Source organism: Myodes glareolus, chromosome 9 (assembly GCF_982192425.1).
Source record: "Myodes glareolus chromosome 9, mMyoGla1.1, whole genome shotgun sequence".
Taxonomy (NCBI): Eukaryota; Metazoa; Chordata; class Mammalia; order Rodentia; family Cricetidae; genus Myodes; species Myodes glareolus.
In genome coordinates this window covers 69,628,190-69,642,740 of record NC_142034.1, presented here as the reverse complement: position 1 = coordinate 69,642,740, position 14,551 = coordinate 69,628,190, and the positions used below count along the sequence as shown (strand labels likewise).

Genomic DNA, 14,551 nt, shown 5'->3' with positions numbered 1-14,551 from the left:
TCTGCCCCATTCATTTTGCTCTCCTAGGCATCAACACTAACTTAGAGTCAGAGTTAGACCAGACAAGGGACTGGCAGGTCATAGAGAGGAGTGGCAGTAGAGACGAGTCTAGTAAGTCCCCAGGGCCCTCTAACCCCTTAAGGCCAGGGTGGCGCTCTTACCTGGACATTTGTCAGGGTGACCTGGGCCTGCAGCTTCTCCACCTGTTTCTTTAGCTCTTCCTTCTCTTCATTCATCCGTTCACGGTCACTCCGTTCCCTCTGGAAATCCTCCTCAAAGATCTTTACCTGGAGGGGACCAGCATGTGAGGGGTCAGGGCACCCTTCTGGTAGCTGCACCGCTCAGGCCCAGACCCCATGCTTCTCACTGGGGGCACTGGAGATTGGAGTAGAGAACCGTGAGCCCCAGATCCAACTTCGCTAGAGTAATTCTGTGTTCTTCTGTCTTATACTGTGGACCTGAGACAGGACTTTATTTGAACAAAGGGACCGTTGGCTTAATATTAAGGAGTAGAAACACGATGGCCAGGCCCATAGAGAATGGTCAGCAGAGCTAGCATGGGGGAGGGTCGGCTGGCTCCCAGGGATGCACCAGCTCTCCGGTCTCACCTGCTGTTTCAGTAGCTCATTCTGTGTCACTAGCTCCTGCTTCCTCAGGTGGCTCCCAGACCCTTCTGGGCTCCCAAAACCTGGTGGTGGAGATGAAGAGGCCTGGATGCTGAGAGCCTCCTCCAGGGCCTGGGGTCAGGAGAGAAGAGACAGGGTCAGCAGCAGGCCTCCCTAAAGTCAGAACACTCTCGGAGAGCCTCTTTCTGAACCTACAGTGACTACAACTGTCATCCCTACAACAGGGGTCTATAATCAGCCATCAACGCCGAATCTGGGCCACTGCACTGAAGCCTTATCTTCATCCCATGGCTAGGACCTTATCCCCATTTTCCACCTATGAGACCCAGAGACCCACTGAGACTTGGTTGAGTGTCCTGTGTTTGTTTGTTTGTTTGTTTTGTTTTGTTTTGTTTTTGTCAACTTGAAACAAGCCAGAGTCATCTGAGGACAGGAAACCTCAATTGTGAAAATGCCCCCACCAAACCGACCTATAGGCAAGCCTTTGAGGCGTTTTACTGTTTAGTGATTGATACGGGAAGGCCCATCTCACTGTGGGTGGTGCCACCCCTGGGCTGGTAGTCCTGGAGTATAGACTAAAGCAGGCTGAGCAAGCCAGGAGAAGTAAGTCTGTAAGCAGTGTTCCTCCGTGGTCTCTGCCTCAGCTCCTGCCTCCAAATTCCTGCCCTGCCCTTGCTCAGTAACAGACTGGGACCTGGAAGTTATAGATGAAATAAGCCCTTTCCTCCCAAGCTGCTCTGGGTCATGGTGGTTTATCACAGCAACAGAAACCCTAAGGGAGACAGCTAAGAAGTGAGCACAAGGCTGTCCACCCAGCCTGTCTGTGCCCTTAACCTGCAGGCTAACCTGAGGTCTTCAGTACAAAGACCTCTGAACAGGCCTGGCTCAAATTTTCATACCCAAGACCTAGAAAGAAGCCTCGCTTTTCAAGAGAAGCTGCATTGTCTGATGGCATCTTCAGGATTCTTAGCCCCAGCAATCTACCTTGTCTGTTATATGAGCCTGGAATGCAATTTCTACTTAAATTTCTATGTTACCAACCAACCGTGAAGACCAGAAAAAGTTGGGGCGGGGAATGGGGTGGTGGAGGAAGCTGGGCATAAGGGTGCACACCTTTACTCCCAGCACCCAGAAGCCAGAGGTGGGAGATCTCTGAGTTCAAAGTCAGTCTGGTCTACAGAGTGAGTTCCAGGACAGCCAGGGCTGCACAGAATAGCCCTGACTCAAAAAACCAAAACCAACAAAGAAAGCAAAGTGCCCTCAGTCACACACACACACACACACACACACACACACACACACACCCTCTCACTATATCCTCTCTTGTCCACAGAATGCCCCTAGACAGTAGGGACTCTCAGTGACAGGTCTCTACCCTGGCTTTAAGAAGTGTATGTGTATGCATCAACAGGACACTCATCAGTAGGGTGAGGAGACAGCTGTTGCTACTCTAGGACCCTAAGATGGGGCCACCAAAAAGAAATCCAGGTACAGTATTGCTGAACAAGTGATGCTTACGCTTGGGTAGGCCAGACACCATCAGGAGATAGTGGGCTCCTGAGAGGAAGTCACCATGTACAAAGGCCACATGGGAGGGAGGAGTGGGTCACCCAGGGTGTGTGGGGGTAGGGATAACAGGAATTGTGTCTTTAACACACTGAAAAGGGGTCACCACTCCTGATTTATGGGTGCCAGCAAAAGGGTGGGTGGGCCTTGCAGCTGAGCTCACAGAAACCTTCCCACATGGGGACGTGTCTTAGTGCCCACCTTATTGAGCCGCTGGATCTCCTTTTCCTGGTATTCGCGATGCCGGGTGAGTGGGCTCAGCTGATCCTGCAGGTACTTGACCTTCTGGCGCAACTCCTTGGCTTCTGCTGTCAGCTGTTCCTTGTCGGTCTGCAGGAGAGAAGGGTTGGTAAACAGAGACTCTCCAGGAGGCCTGGACTGCCTGACCCGTGCCCTGGCTCTCCCTCCCTCTCAGGAACCATCTCTGGGCTTTCTGTGGTAACCTGGGGAGAGGTTGGTGTCTTTGAGAGCCCATTTGTCCTGCTCTCAAGGAAGAGAAGCTTGGCAGAGTGAAAAGGCCCCCAAGTCTGATGCTAGCTCCTTCACCATCTAGCAGAGACCCTGCCCCACACAGGCCCTCTTAAGTAAGCTAAGTCCTGGGGCTAATAGAACATTAACCAAAGTCACAGGGGGACCTCATGAGAGCTGTGCGTTCCAAAATTGGGTATAAAATGTTGTTTGTGAAACTCTCAGGAATAAAGCCCCCATCTCCACCAGATTCACAAAGAATGAAGACAACCAGAGTCCCTTAAAGACCTCAAGTTTCTAAGAACAGAAGAGACTCAAAGACATAAATGGGACAGAAGGAGGCCCTCCAGAGAAGTGTACAAAACAAAAGGTCACGGGCTGGAGAGATGACTCAGAGGTTAAGAGCATTGCCTGTTCTTCCAGAGGTCCTGAGTTCAATTCCCAGCAACCACATGGTGGCTCAAACCATCTGTAAAGGGGTCTGGTGCCCTCTTCTGGCCTGCAGACATACACACAGGCAGAATATTGTACACATAATAAATAAATAAACATTTAAAAACAACAACAACAACAACAAAAAAAACCAAAAGGTCAAAACAGCTAAGGGGTGGAAGTTTTCAGGCTTCTGCACCACATAGCCACAGCTGAAACGGTGGCAGGACATCAGGCCCCTTTGCTCAATGAGAAACTCTGTGTGTGTTGACTTTCTACAGACCACACAGGGAATTGGGGCAGAATTCAAGGCCCTCATTTCTAGTCCACTTACATCAAAGGAAGAGTTTCTTTACTTTTTATATTTTATTTATTGTCTGTATGTGTGGGTATGCCCGTGTGGAGGAGGTCAGATGACAACTTGTGAGAGTCGGTTCTCTCCTACCACAGGGTCCCGGGATCAAACGCAGACCATTAGCTTTAGTGGCAAGTGCTTCACTCCCTCAGCCATCTCACTGACCTAGATATACTGCCCTGACTGGGAATCAAACCGGGCCTAGTGGTGAAAGCACCAAATGCTATTCACCAGGCCAGGAAACGGATTATTTACTTTACTAGGGGCTGAGTTTCATGCTTGCTAAGCAAATGTGAGCTATAGTTCCAACTCCTCAGCTCCTGACTTTGTTATTTTTATATTCAAGACATGGCCTTACTAAATTGCCTAGGCAAGCTTTAACTCATTCTGTAGCCCAGGGAGGCTCTGAGCTTTGGCGATCCTCCTGCCTCAGCCTTCCGAGAAACTGGCATTGCAGGTCTGCACCATGAGGTCAGCTAGGCAGAGTTTAAAACAGTGGTTGGGCTCAAAATGGTGGCAGACACCTTTAATCCACACAATCTGGAAGCAGGGGCAGATGGATCTCTGAGTACAAGTATAGCCTGAAGTACACAGTGAGTTTCAGGCCAGTCTAGGCTACACATCAAGAAGGCTGTTTCAAAAATAAATAAAAATTAAAACAGTGGATGGCAGTGCAGCATAAAGAGCAGACACGACTAAAACCAAAACTGTATTGTTAGCAGACACATAATTTGAAAAAAAGGTCTGGGAGCTGGAGAGATGGCTTAGTGATTGCAAGCACTCGTTCTTGCAGAGGATCTCAGTTCAATTCTTGCACTCACATGGTGACTTCCAGACATCCGAAACTAATCCCACAGGATCTGATGCCTTCTTCTGCCCACCATGGGATCAGGCACATAGGGGGTGCACATACATACACGAAGGCAAAATAATCTTATACATAAAATAAATAAATCTAAAAAAAAAAAACCATGGTTACCTCTCAAAGGACCAGGGCCTGGGGAGGGAGAGGGGAAGTCTTCAGGAAAGTGTTTAGCTCCTCTGTATTGTATCATGCGGATCAAGGGACAGACTGAGAGGAGTCAGTGCTCACTCCTTTCTGTGTGACTTTTAGTCAATATCCCACATATTGGTGGGTGAGTGGTTTCTAGTCAGAGATGGCTCAGGGCAGCCTGGGCCGAGACATATGGCTCCTGGCTCCTGCTGAAGGCTCTAGGACAAAGCGTGTCCTCAACCAGAGTTCTCGTCTTCAAGGCCAGGCTTTCCCTGGAAAGGCCCTGCCCTCCTTCAGAAGACAGGACAGAAGGTCAGATTCCAGGGATCTGTTTCCCTTGGAGACATGAGTGAGGAAGAGGCCACAGAGCCAGGACATCTGGTTTGGGTGCCATGCTGGTGCACTCAGAAGAAAGGCACAGTGTCTCTGTCGCCAGTCCTCAAGGGAAAGGGGTAGTCACAGACACAGGCTGTGCTCAGATAAGGCCCGGGTGCCACGCGCTGCTGGAGGGCCTCTGAAATGCAATCTGTGTCAAAAGTATCTGCTTTAAAGCTAGGCAAAGCGGTCCACGTGCAGCTCCCATGAAGAGAAAGAAGTGGCACTGTCACTAAACCCCCGAGAGTCTGGGAGTCAGGTGGCTTTTCTTCTGGCAGCTGCTTCAGGACTCTGGAGGGCTGTGGCTGGCACCAGTCACATATGGCAGAGCAGAGGCCATTTCTTCAGAATGCTGCTTCACAACACAGCCCGAATCTGGCTCCTTCTGCCCAGTCTCTGATCTCTGCCCTTTCTTTGTTGTAGAACTTAACACACTTTCACTTATTAGCCTCTATCTGGTGGCTCAGCATCTCTTCTCCAGCCAGTGCAGAGCTGGCTACTTCCCCTGAGTCTATCTGGAACAGTGCCTGGGCAGGCTGACAAGATGACTGGATAAACAAATTCCCTCTTTCTTAGGCCCTGCTCTACTCACAACAGCACCTCACCCCACCAAGGCATGCTTTTATCTGTTTCAGGACACAGTCTTTTTATTTGATTTTGACAATCTCATGTAGCCGAGGCTGGCCTCAAACTCACTATGCAGCCAAGGATGGCCCTGTACTTCCTTCTGCATACTCCCATGCCTGGTTTATGGAGAACGAAGGATTGAATTCAGGGCATCATGCCTACTAGGCAAGTACTTTACCAACTGAGAGCCAGCTCCATCCCGTGACAGGCCCGTGGTATACAGCTCAGGCGGGCCTGTAACTCTCTACTCTCTTGCCTCAGGCTCCCAAGTGCTGGGATTGCAGGTGAGAGCCTATCATGTCCCATTTTCATGTTTTCATATTATCTACTTCTTTGTATAGGTCCTTGGGATTTTAAGATTTATGGAGAGGTGGCTTAGTGGTTAAGGAGACTGGCTACTCTTTTAGAGGACCTGGGTCTGATTCCCAGCACCTATACGGTGGGCTCCTAATTGTCTGTAATCCCAGTTCCAAAAGATCTGATACCCTCTTCTGGCCTCTGCAGGCACAGGGCACACATATGATACATAGACACAAATGCAGGCAAAACACCTATACACATAAAAAAGTAATTAAATCGTAAAAAAAATTTCAATAGATCAAAAACCTTTGCAAAATGCAAGCAGGAAAAACTGAAAAGCAATAGTTATCCCGTTTTGTCAATTTTAGAAAGAAACAGGCCCTCCAGAGGTCTCAGAGCACTTGGCTCTGTCCCTGACTCACTGATCCCAGGGACTCTGAGAGGGGCCTGGAACCTCAGAGCCTGCAGGCCTGATCACACTTGCCTCTTCTATCTCGATCTTTGACTTGGCCAGGAGGAGTTTCCGGTCAAAGTCCCGCTGCTTCTGCTCACGCTCAGTCTCCAGCTCGGTCACCTGTTTCTGCAGGTCCACCAGCTTCTGGCGGAGCTCTGTGATCTGGAGGAGTGACAGAGAGGGAGTGTGAGGGCGGGTGGGGGAGCATGCACCAGCTGTCCCTCCACACCCCCATTTCAGTCCGGATAAAAGCCTCTCATCCCTCCTCCTTGAGCCATCCTTGGCTCAGCTCCCAGGAACTCCATCACCTTCTGCTCATACTGCTGCTTCATGGACCGGAAGTGCTGGTCCCACTGCTTGTTCACTTCCAGCAGCTGTGGGCAAGCAGGTGCTGGGTTAAAAACACACAGAAGGAGTGCAGAAACCCACACCAGCCCCATTGCCCCAGGTGCCAGAGCACACTGGTGGGGGGGTTGAGCATTGCCTCCTCCATCCCCCACTGAATAAAAGCTCCCTGCTGCTCCACCTTTATTCCCAGCTCCATTTCACCCTTGCTAGGAAAGCCACAGGGAACACTGAGACCAGGAAACAGTTACTGTGAGGCACAAACATGACTCTTCAGAGGGCAAATTGAAAAGGATGTGACAATCTCAGGTTTTCACTGTCTTTAACACAAATTATTCCACTCTGACAATTTTAACTAATGGAAATACTAAAACCAAGGGCTGAGCTGAGACTCTAGGAGAGTGCTTGCTGAGCATGCACAAGGCCCTGAGTTCAATCCCTGGTAAAGGAAGGAAAAAAGAAGGAAAGCAAAACACTTCAGTCAAGTGTGCAAACATACTTAAAGACTAATTAGCCAGACATGGTAGCCACATCTTTGACCCCAGCACTCAGGAAGCAGAGGTAAGAGATCTCTGTGAGTTTGAGGCTAGCCTGATCTACATAGCCAAGGTTGCATAAACAGATGTTATCTTAAAACAAAACCAAAAATAAAATGATACTCTCCTCTGTGTGTGTATGTGCGTGCACGCCCACCCAAAGGTCAGCCTAGTGTAGGACATTGGTTAAATTACACTATAAGCAGGTAATGCACAGCCATTAAGAAAATAAAGACACTTAATACATTCTCGCAGCTTTAAGATAACGCTAATTATAATACAGACTCTTGACAGAGCAAGTACTCGGGGAAGAAAAACAACTCTGTATCACTAAGAAAATAAAATGACAGACATGAGAGAGGATATTCCGATTTCAGATGTAATGCCAAAGACAAAAATACCAAAAAATGAAGCAATTGGCTTATGCTGTAGATCCGAACAGATATTCTGAGATAATTTTAAAAGAATAAAATTAACCTGAAAAGTAATGTGTGTCATTTTATTTTTTTGCATAAAAAAAAAACTGAGCAAAGGGTGTGCACCTCTGTGTCCTTGGCTACTTAGGAGGGCTGTGAGTTCAAGGTTTGCCTAGGCAACTAGGTGGGGCCATAGGTCCAGTTCCTAGTACCACAAAAAACTAAAACAAAACAACTCCAAGGGAATTCAGTGAGCTGAAATTAGCTGTAGTTATCTCTAGGGAGAGTTCTGATTCATTTTATAATGAGCGTTCTTTTAGTTCTGAGATCTGAGTAAAATAAGTCAGAGCATGTTTGCAAGCAGGCTTTCGGGTGTGTGTGAGGGCTAGAGGGGCAGGAGGGAAGAGCCTGGGAAAGGACCCAGCTATAAGGAGAGACCTAGAGAGAGGGACAGGCTAGAGCCCTGGGCTGGAGGTGGGGAGGAGCTTGTGAGACAGAATGTTGATGCTAAGAGTAGGGGAAGTTCCTTCACTGCTGGTCACTCCCACACTGCAGCATTTGTCTCCAATGTGATACTGGCCTGACTTACCATGACCTGCGGACTTGACTTTAGCCATCCTACGCTCCCCACTTTAACTTATATTTACACATGTGTGTGCTTGTATGTGTGCTTGTACACATGAGTGTGGGTGCCCACAAAGACCAGAATGGGGGGGGTTGTCAGACTCTCTGGAGGTAGAGTTACAGGCAGTTGTGAGCAACCCTATGAGAGTCCTGGGAACTGAACCCCAGGTCCTCTGCAGGAGCAGTATGCACTCCTACTACGGAGCCATCTCTCCAGCCCCCTAAGCTCCCCAAACAATTTCAGGCTGCACCACAAATACAGTATCCTCAGTGGTCGCTGCGGTGGATCAACAGAGACCTTTCCCATGGGCAGACAGTCCAATGGTTTTCATTATAACTCTCTAAGATGACCTGGGACCAGTGAGAACCAGAGAGCCAAGCGGAGCCTTCATCCCTCTGGTCCCAAGAGGGCAGAAGGGTGCTCACTGACCACCCTGTCCAGCCACCTACCTCCATGCGTTGCTGTTCCAGTAACTTCACCTTCTTCTCGGCTGTACCCGAGACCCCCACCTCAGGGACTTTACCTGCCATCGCACTGGCCTGAGGAGAACAGAGAGAGCCTTCGCCACAGTCTCAGTTAAAGCTTCGCTTCCCGGCCCACTGCCCTTCTAGGGCTCCAGCCCTCTGTCTCTAATTGTCCTGCTCCTCCTACCCAGCAGCCACCAGAAGAGCTGTCACAGCTATGATCTTCTGGAAGCCCATAAGGCTGATGTGTCCCACGGCTGCCGGCCTCACCATCCCAACCTCAGCTCTTTCTATCTACAGCCATCTTCCTGGCTTCAGTTTTAGCTCTGAGGTACTGCTGGTCAATCCCCATAACAACCCATTTTAAAGTTGTCAGGAGCCAGTGAGATGGCTCAGTGAGTGAAATTGACCTGAGTCCCATCTCCAGAACCTACATGGTGCAAGGAGAGAACCGACTCCTACAAGCTGTCTTCTGACCGCCACACATACAACCCCCAATACAAAGTAAACAAATGTAAAGTTTTATGGAGGGACAGACATTGAGAGCCCAGATGCCTGTGCTAAGAGCCCAGCACTGTGCAGACACGTGACACGGCATGCCACTTCTGAGACTCCTTCCAAATTCTACAACCACAATCTAACATAAACCCAAACCCATTCTGCAAAACAACTGGCAAGCATCACTCAAAAGTGTCAAGGTCATGAAAACAAGGAACAACTGAGCAACGTCACAGGCATGAAGAGACTAAGGAGCTGTGACAACTGAATGCCATGTGGGATCTGGCTTCGGTTCTAAAACAAAGGAAGGATGGGGTGAAGGACGTGTGACATCTGAAGTGTTGGAAGGACAATGTAATTCCTGCTTTGGTAATTGAGCCACAGTTATGTAAGACTGTTGGTAAGGTGGTTCTGTGGTAATATAAGCTGGCCAGGGAAGCCAGAGGGATTATGGAACCAGAACTCAATTCTGTATCAGTTTAAATTAGCTCAAAATAAAATATTTTGAAGTTAAACAACTAGTAAGTTTTGAGGTGACCAGGTGGAGTGCAGATGCAGTGACTGTGACCATGGCCCTCAGTGTGAGAGCAGACTACGGGGTCTGCACAAGCCCCATTGACCAGGGCCTGCCTAGTGAGGCCCACCTGCCCTGCAGTCATGATGTCCCTACTCTCACATTCTGTTTCCTATCTATCACAGGCTGGGCAGAGGCTGGAAGCAGCGTTTATGGGCCTCTAGTGCCCCCTACAGGTTATGCCCTGTAAGCGTACCACAATACCCGGAAAGGAAAAGGTGTATTTGGTATGGTGGTCTCTGAGAAAGGGCAGAGATGCCTGCCCCTGGGAAGCCCACTGTCTCCTGGAGGGTGCTGGGCTCCCTTACCTTGGCAGATAGAGGCACTCCTGTTTCCAAATCTACTGTTAAAAGCAACAGCTAAAGGCTAGGTGATGTGGCATAGATCTTTAATCCCAGCAGAGGCAAGAGGAGCTCTGTGAGCTGGAGGCCAGGCTGGTCTACACAGTGAGTTCCAGACCAACCATGGCTACATAGTGTGATCATGCTTTAAAAAATTAAGAGGGGGACATGGTGTTAGTGAGAGGCGGGGGGGGTGGGTGGGGGGGTGGAGAGGCTTTGCTGTTTAGCTGGCCAAACCCATGTTTGCTTGAGAGGTGATGGAAGAATCTTTATTACATGATGGCACATGATCTTTCCTGCCAGAGATGTACACGGAAGAGGCATCCTTTCAGGGAGAAGCGCCTGAATGAGCTTATGGCTTTGCAAGTCCTGGGGAAAGTACATCTCTATCCAGTGACGAGGAGTGAGTGACCGAGATAATTACTACCTTACACAGTATAAAGTTAGCATTAGGGCGTATGCTGCAAGAGGGGGAGATGTTCTGTTAGAGACTGGGTGAGAGGAGATTGGGGAACTGGTAAAAGTAGAGCAAGGGACACTTGGGACTTGGCTGTGTGGCAAGGCTGGGTCTGGAGGTGGGGAGGTCAGTGCTGTGGCATCCTCAGACCATGATGATGCTATTAGCATCTTCCTTTCCATGCAGAGGCTCCAAAGTAAAATCTTACAAGCTTAACACAAACCTCATAGGACCCTGCTCAGCCTGACATCTCAGTTCTCCCATGGAATGTCTGATATGCTACACTGACTTTTGGGAGGAGAGAGACAGAGAGACAGAAACAGACAGACAGACAGACAGACACACACACACACACAGAGAGAGAGAGAGAGAGAGAGAGAGAGAGAGAGAGAGAGAGAGAGAGACCTTAACAAAAAAAAAATGCATTAAGGTGCTAGTACCCAGAATGAGCAAAACACTGAATCCAACTCCCATGAGCAGCAGTTGGATAATCCGAGCTAGCAAGCAAGAGAAGCAGCCAGTGGAAGGGTCACAGAGCCATGTGACTGCCAATAGTTTTGAGCATGTGTCTTAGGGAATGGGACATTCCACAGGGAATGAAGGCAGAACAAAAGGCCAAGAAGTGGTCACACCACAGAGGCGGATGTTGAGCTAGGAAACATGGTTTATCAACTAGAACCTTCTGCCGCTAGAACTGTGTGTAGGAAGAGGTGAGCTCACTCTGACCGAGGAGGTAAGCAGATCCTGGGTCTGCGAAGCCTGGGATACAAGAACTTCCTGCCACATACCTGCTGCTGTCCGGCTATGCCCTTCTTGCCAGCACCCTCTGTCTTTGGGGAGCTGGGCTGCGTACAGAGGCCCTCTTTGCAGCTGCTGTTCATCAACAGCTTCTTAAGCTCCATGTTTTCCTCCCTGGACAGAGAGAAGTCGAGAAGTCACGATGTCAGCTCTGGGTTAGGGGGCCTTCACAGTCAAGGGCCTACTGTCACAGGCACTGTAGCAGTGTTCTGGGAAGTGTGATGAGACAGAAAGGGCATCCGTGAGCCCCCTGAGGGTGTGCAGAGTTTCCCTGTCTATGGGAAACAGACACACACGACACCCTCAAGTTCTACCACCTTGTTCTCATAAGAAAACTCTGCCCCTCTAGCTACAGCCAGGTGTCCGGGCTCAGCTGAAGCAGGTGGAGCTTGTGTGGTGCTGGACGGTTCACTAGCACCTGCCACTCCCCCTCGTCAACACAAAGGGCAGGCTCCTGACTCAGAGCGGTGCTACAGAACCGTCTTCACCCCTGTCAGTGAATCTATATACACTGGTCACTGTATCTGCTTCAAGGTTGTCGTCTGTTGAATACAGGTGATACTCCAGGGGAGACCTCCCTTACAATTCACAGTGGGAGCAGTTGTCAAGCAAAGCTGAGTGTGGGTGCTCACACCTGTAACCCCAACATTCAGGAGGCTGAAGCCAAACTGTGGAGTCTGAGGCCAGCCTGAGCTACACAGTGAGTTTCTTGGGCTATAGAACAAGAGTGTACTGAACAAAACAAGCAGAAATGTAACTGAGAGTGAAACCCAAGTTCATGAGGTAGGTAGGTAGTGCGGGGTCTCAGGATACCTGAAACACGGACACACTCCCTCTTAACTTCCACTTAACTACAGGAATACCATGGCATCAAATGGCTTTTCCCCAGGCCATTCAACAAGGACTTGAATTCCTGCCTTCTTACTCATAAGCCCTTGGGAGAAGGCTTTTGCTTTCTCACTCATTCACCTGTCCTTCACCCTGGGCATCCTTGTCCTTGACATTATCCACGCCCTCCATGAGTAATGGAGTATGGCTCTAAAGCCCCAACCACCGAGCCATCCAAATGTAAACCAAGGCTCAATGATGCAAAATGGCCCTGTGGCCACAGTGACCAAGAGAAAACACAGAGTAGCAAGTACTGGTTCTAATACAGAGTCACTTGTCCAGCAGATAACCCAGCACCGTTCCCCACAGCCACAGAGAGCAGGAACTGCTGCTAGTGAACAGCTAAGTCCTTGTAGTGAGGCCCTTAGGAAGCTTGCCTCACACAATGTGGGTTAGTCTGTACGATCTAAGGGCAAAGGCCCTTTGAGATCCAGCAATCACAAATTCCTATTTCCCCAGGCCTCCTACATTGTGGTCACAGCAATCCTTGGTGATGGGAAGACCCTATGGTTCACCTAAGACACACCAACTCAGTCTTGTCAAAGTCAGAGGGGCTTGAGTAAACACCCATGCTTTCCCACAGGCCTGAGTCCAGTGAGGGACTGACTTCCAAAGATTCCAGAAAAATGGGAGCAGGGAATGATAATGACTACCAGGGGGCAGGACAGTCCTGAGCCTGATCCTACACTAATGTAAGCAGTTTTCCCCAGGGGAGGACAGCTCTCAATGCTGTCTACATTGTCTACATCGCCTCCCAAGGTAAACAAAATACAAGGGAAAAATCCCAGATGCCCAGAAGAAGGGCCAAGAAATCTGCCGTCAGAACAGAGCTCTAAGAAGTGGCCTCGGTCCAGGAACCAGCGTGTCGCATTATCCCTCCTGTTCTAGTCTCAAGGTGGCCTGCACTTACCGCAGCCTCTCAGCAGCCTGATCCCGCTGTTCCAAGCCCTTGTCCAGCTTGGCCTTCAGGGCCTCATTCTCCTGACGCAGCTGCTCACACAAGGTCTGTGGGACAGATTGGTAGACAGGTGGGGGTTAAGAGGGTACATGTCCTGAGGCAGGCTGATACAAGGATCTGGAGCTGTAGCCAGCCTAGGCAGGACCAGATACTATATCCCTTTGATTGGCAGGAGAGCTGGGAGCCAGGCCGCTAGGACCATCTATCACCCAGGTTTCTCTTCCATTGGAGCCAGCAGTGAGAATGCACTGGGGTCCTGGTCCTCACAGTGAAATTCCCTCTTCCCTGCATGGCTCTCCCTGTCTAGACTGCTCCTGCTTGGCAGCACTCCCTGGCTCACTTCTCTGGTCTCTTTTTCTAACTAGGGTGGCTATCTTATATCCACTAGAGCAATGGTAGGGAAAAAAATGAATTCCTACTACGCAGAATACAAGAGAAGTTGTGCCATGTCACCCAGGGAGACTTCAGAACGGCTGGCTTTCATTCTGACCAGCATAAGACAGTCCTGGATGGATGGAAGGGCAGCCTTGCACTGCAGGTGTTGGACACTATGGGTTGAAAGCTGAGAAAACAGAAAGCTTGTTATTGGTTTCTTCGGTGTCCAGCAGAGGGCCCTGTACCATGTTTGATCTCAAAAAATATGTATGTTCTTTTTTTTTTTTAATTTTTTTTTTTTTACAGCAAGGCCTCATCCTGTAACACGGCTGGGCCTGAAACTCACTACACCTCGGCACTGAACTCCCAGCAATCTTCTTGCCTTGGCCTCCTAAGTGCTGAGATTACAGGTGCAAGCCTGCAATGTTTGTTGAGTGAGCCAAGAAACAAATCAGAGAGAGAATAAGGAGGAACTGGATTCAGCTTCCTCCACCCAGAGGCTGAGAAGCAGGGAGTTGCTGTGTCCCTGGGTGGTGACTCCAGGGAACAGAATGTACTGCTCCTGTCTCTGAGAGAAGGCCACAATGACACCTCATTTGTTACACTGTCATTCCAGGCCAGAGGGCTGTTCTTAGGGCTTCTAAGTAAATGCCCTGGGTACAAAGCAGGTGCTGGACAGGATCATCAGCAGTCAAAGTCACCACCCTCCATCAGAGTCTACGAGCACACCTGTGAGCTTGTCCATTATTTGTTTTAAAGACTGATTTGCTTTTATTTTTTTTAAAAAAATTATGTATATAGGTGCTTTGCCTGCATGTATGCTGTGCACCATATTGCATAGTGCCCACAGAGGCCAGAAGAGGGCATCAGATCCCCTGGAAATGGAGCTAGAGATGTGATATGAATGCTATGTGGGTGCTGGTTACCAAACCAGGTCCTCTGCAAGAGCAGTCATTGCTCTTAACTGCTGAGTCAGCTCTCCAACTTTGTATTTTGTTTTTGAGACAGGAGCTAGCTAAGTTGCCCAGGATGACCTTGAACATGAGATTCTCCTGTCTCAGCCCCTAGGGCTGGCATTA

The 14,551-nt window shown here is 49.3% G+C and overlaps 1 protein-coding gene across 14 annotated transcripts in view; it reads right to left on the bottom strand.

Annotated features, from left to right (window-relative positions):
* Positions 1–14,551, bottom strand: part of Tnip1 (TNFAIP3 interacting protein 1) — a 50,793-nt gene that overhangs the window by 6,531 nt on the left and 29,711 nt on the right. For 13 of the 14 annotated variants that reach the window (XM_048437710.3, XM_048437716.3, XM_048437712.3 and 10 more), the window contains 8 exons: positions 13,050–13,144; positions 11,242–11,365; positions 8,569–8,658; positions 6,506–6,571; positions 6,228–6,359; positions 2,394–2,522; positions 609–737; positions 162–287 (listed from right to left, as the gene is read on the bottom strand). In XM_048437710.3, the coding sequence (XP_048293667.3) occupies positions 162–287; positions 609–737; positions 2,394–2,522; positions 6,228–6,359; positions 6,506–6,571; positions 8,569–8,658; positions 11,242–11,365; positions 13,050–13,144 (891 nt within the window). The remainder of the gene's footprint in view (positions 1–161; positions 288–608; positions 738–2,393; positions 2,523–6,227; positions 6,360–6,505; positions 6,572–8,568; positions 8,659–11,241; positions 11,366–13,049; positions 13,145–14,551) is intronic. The other variant, XM_048437714.3, reaches the window with a different exon arrangement.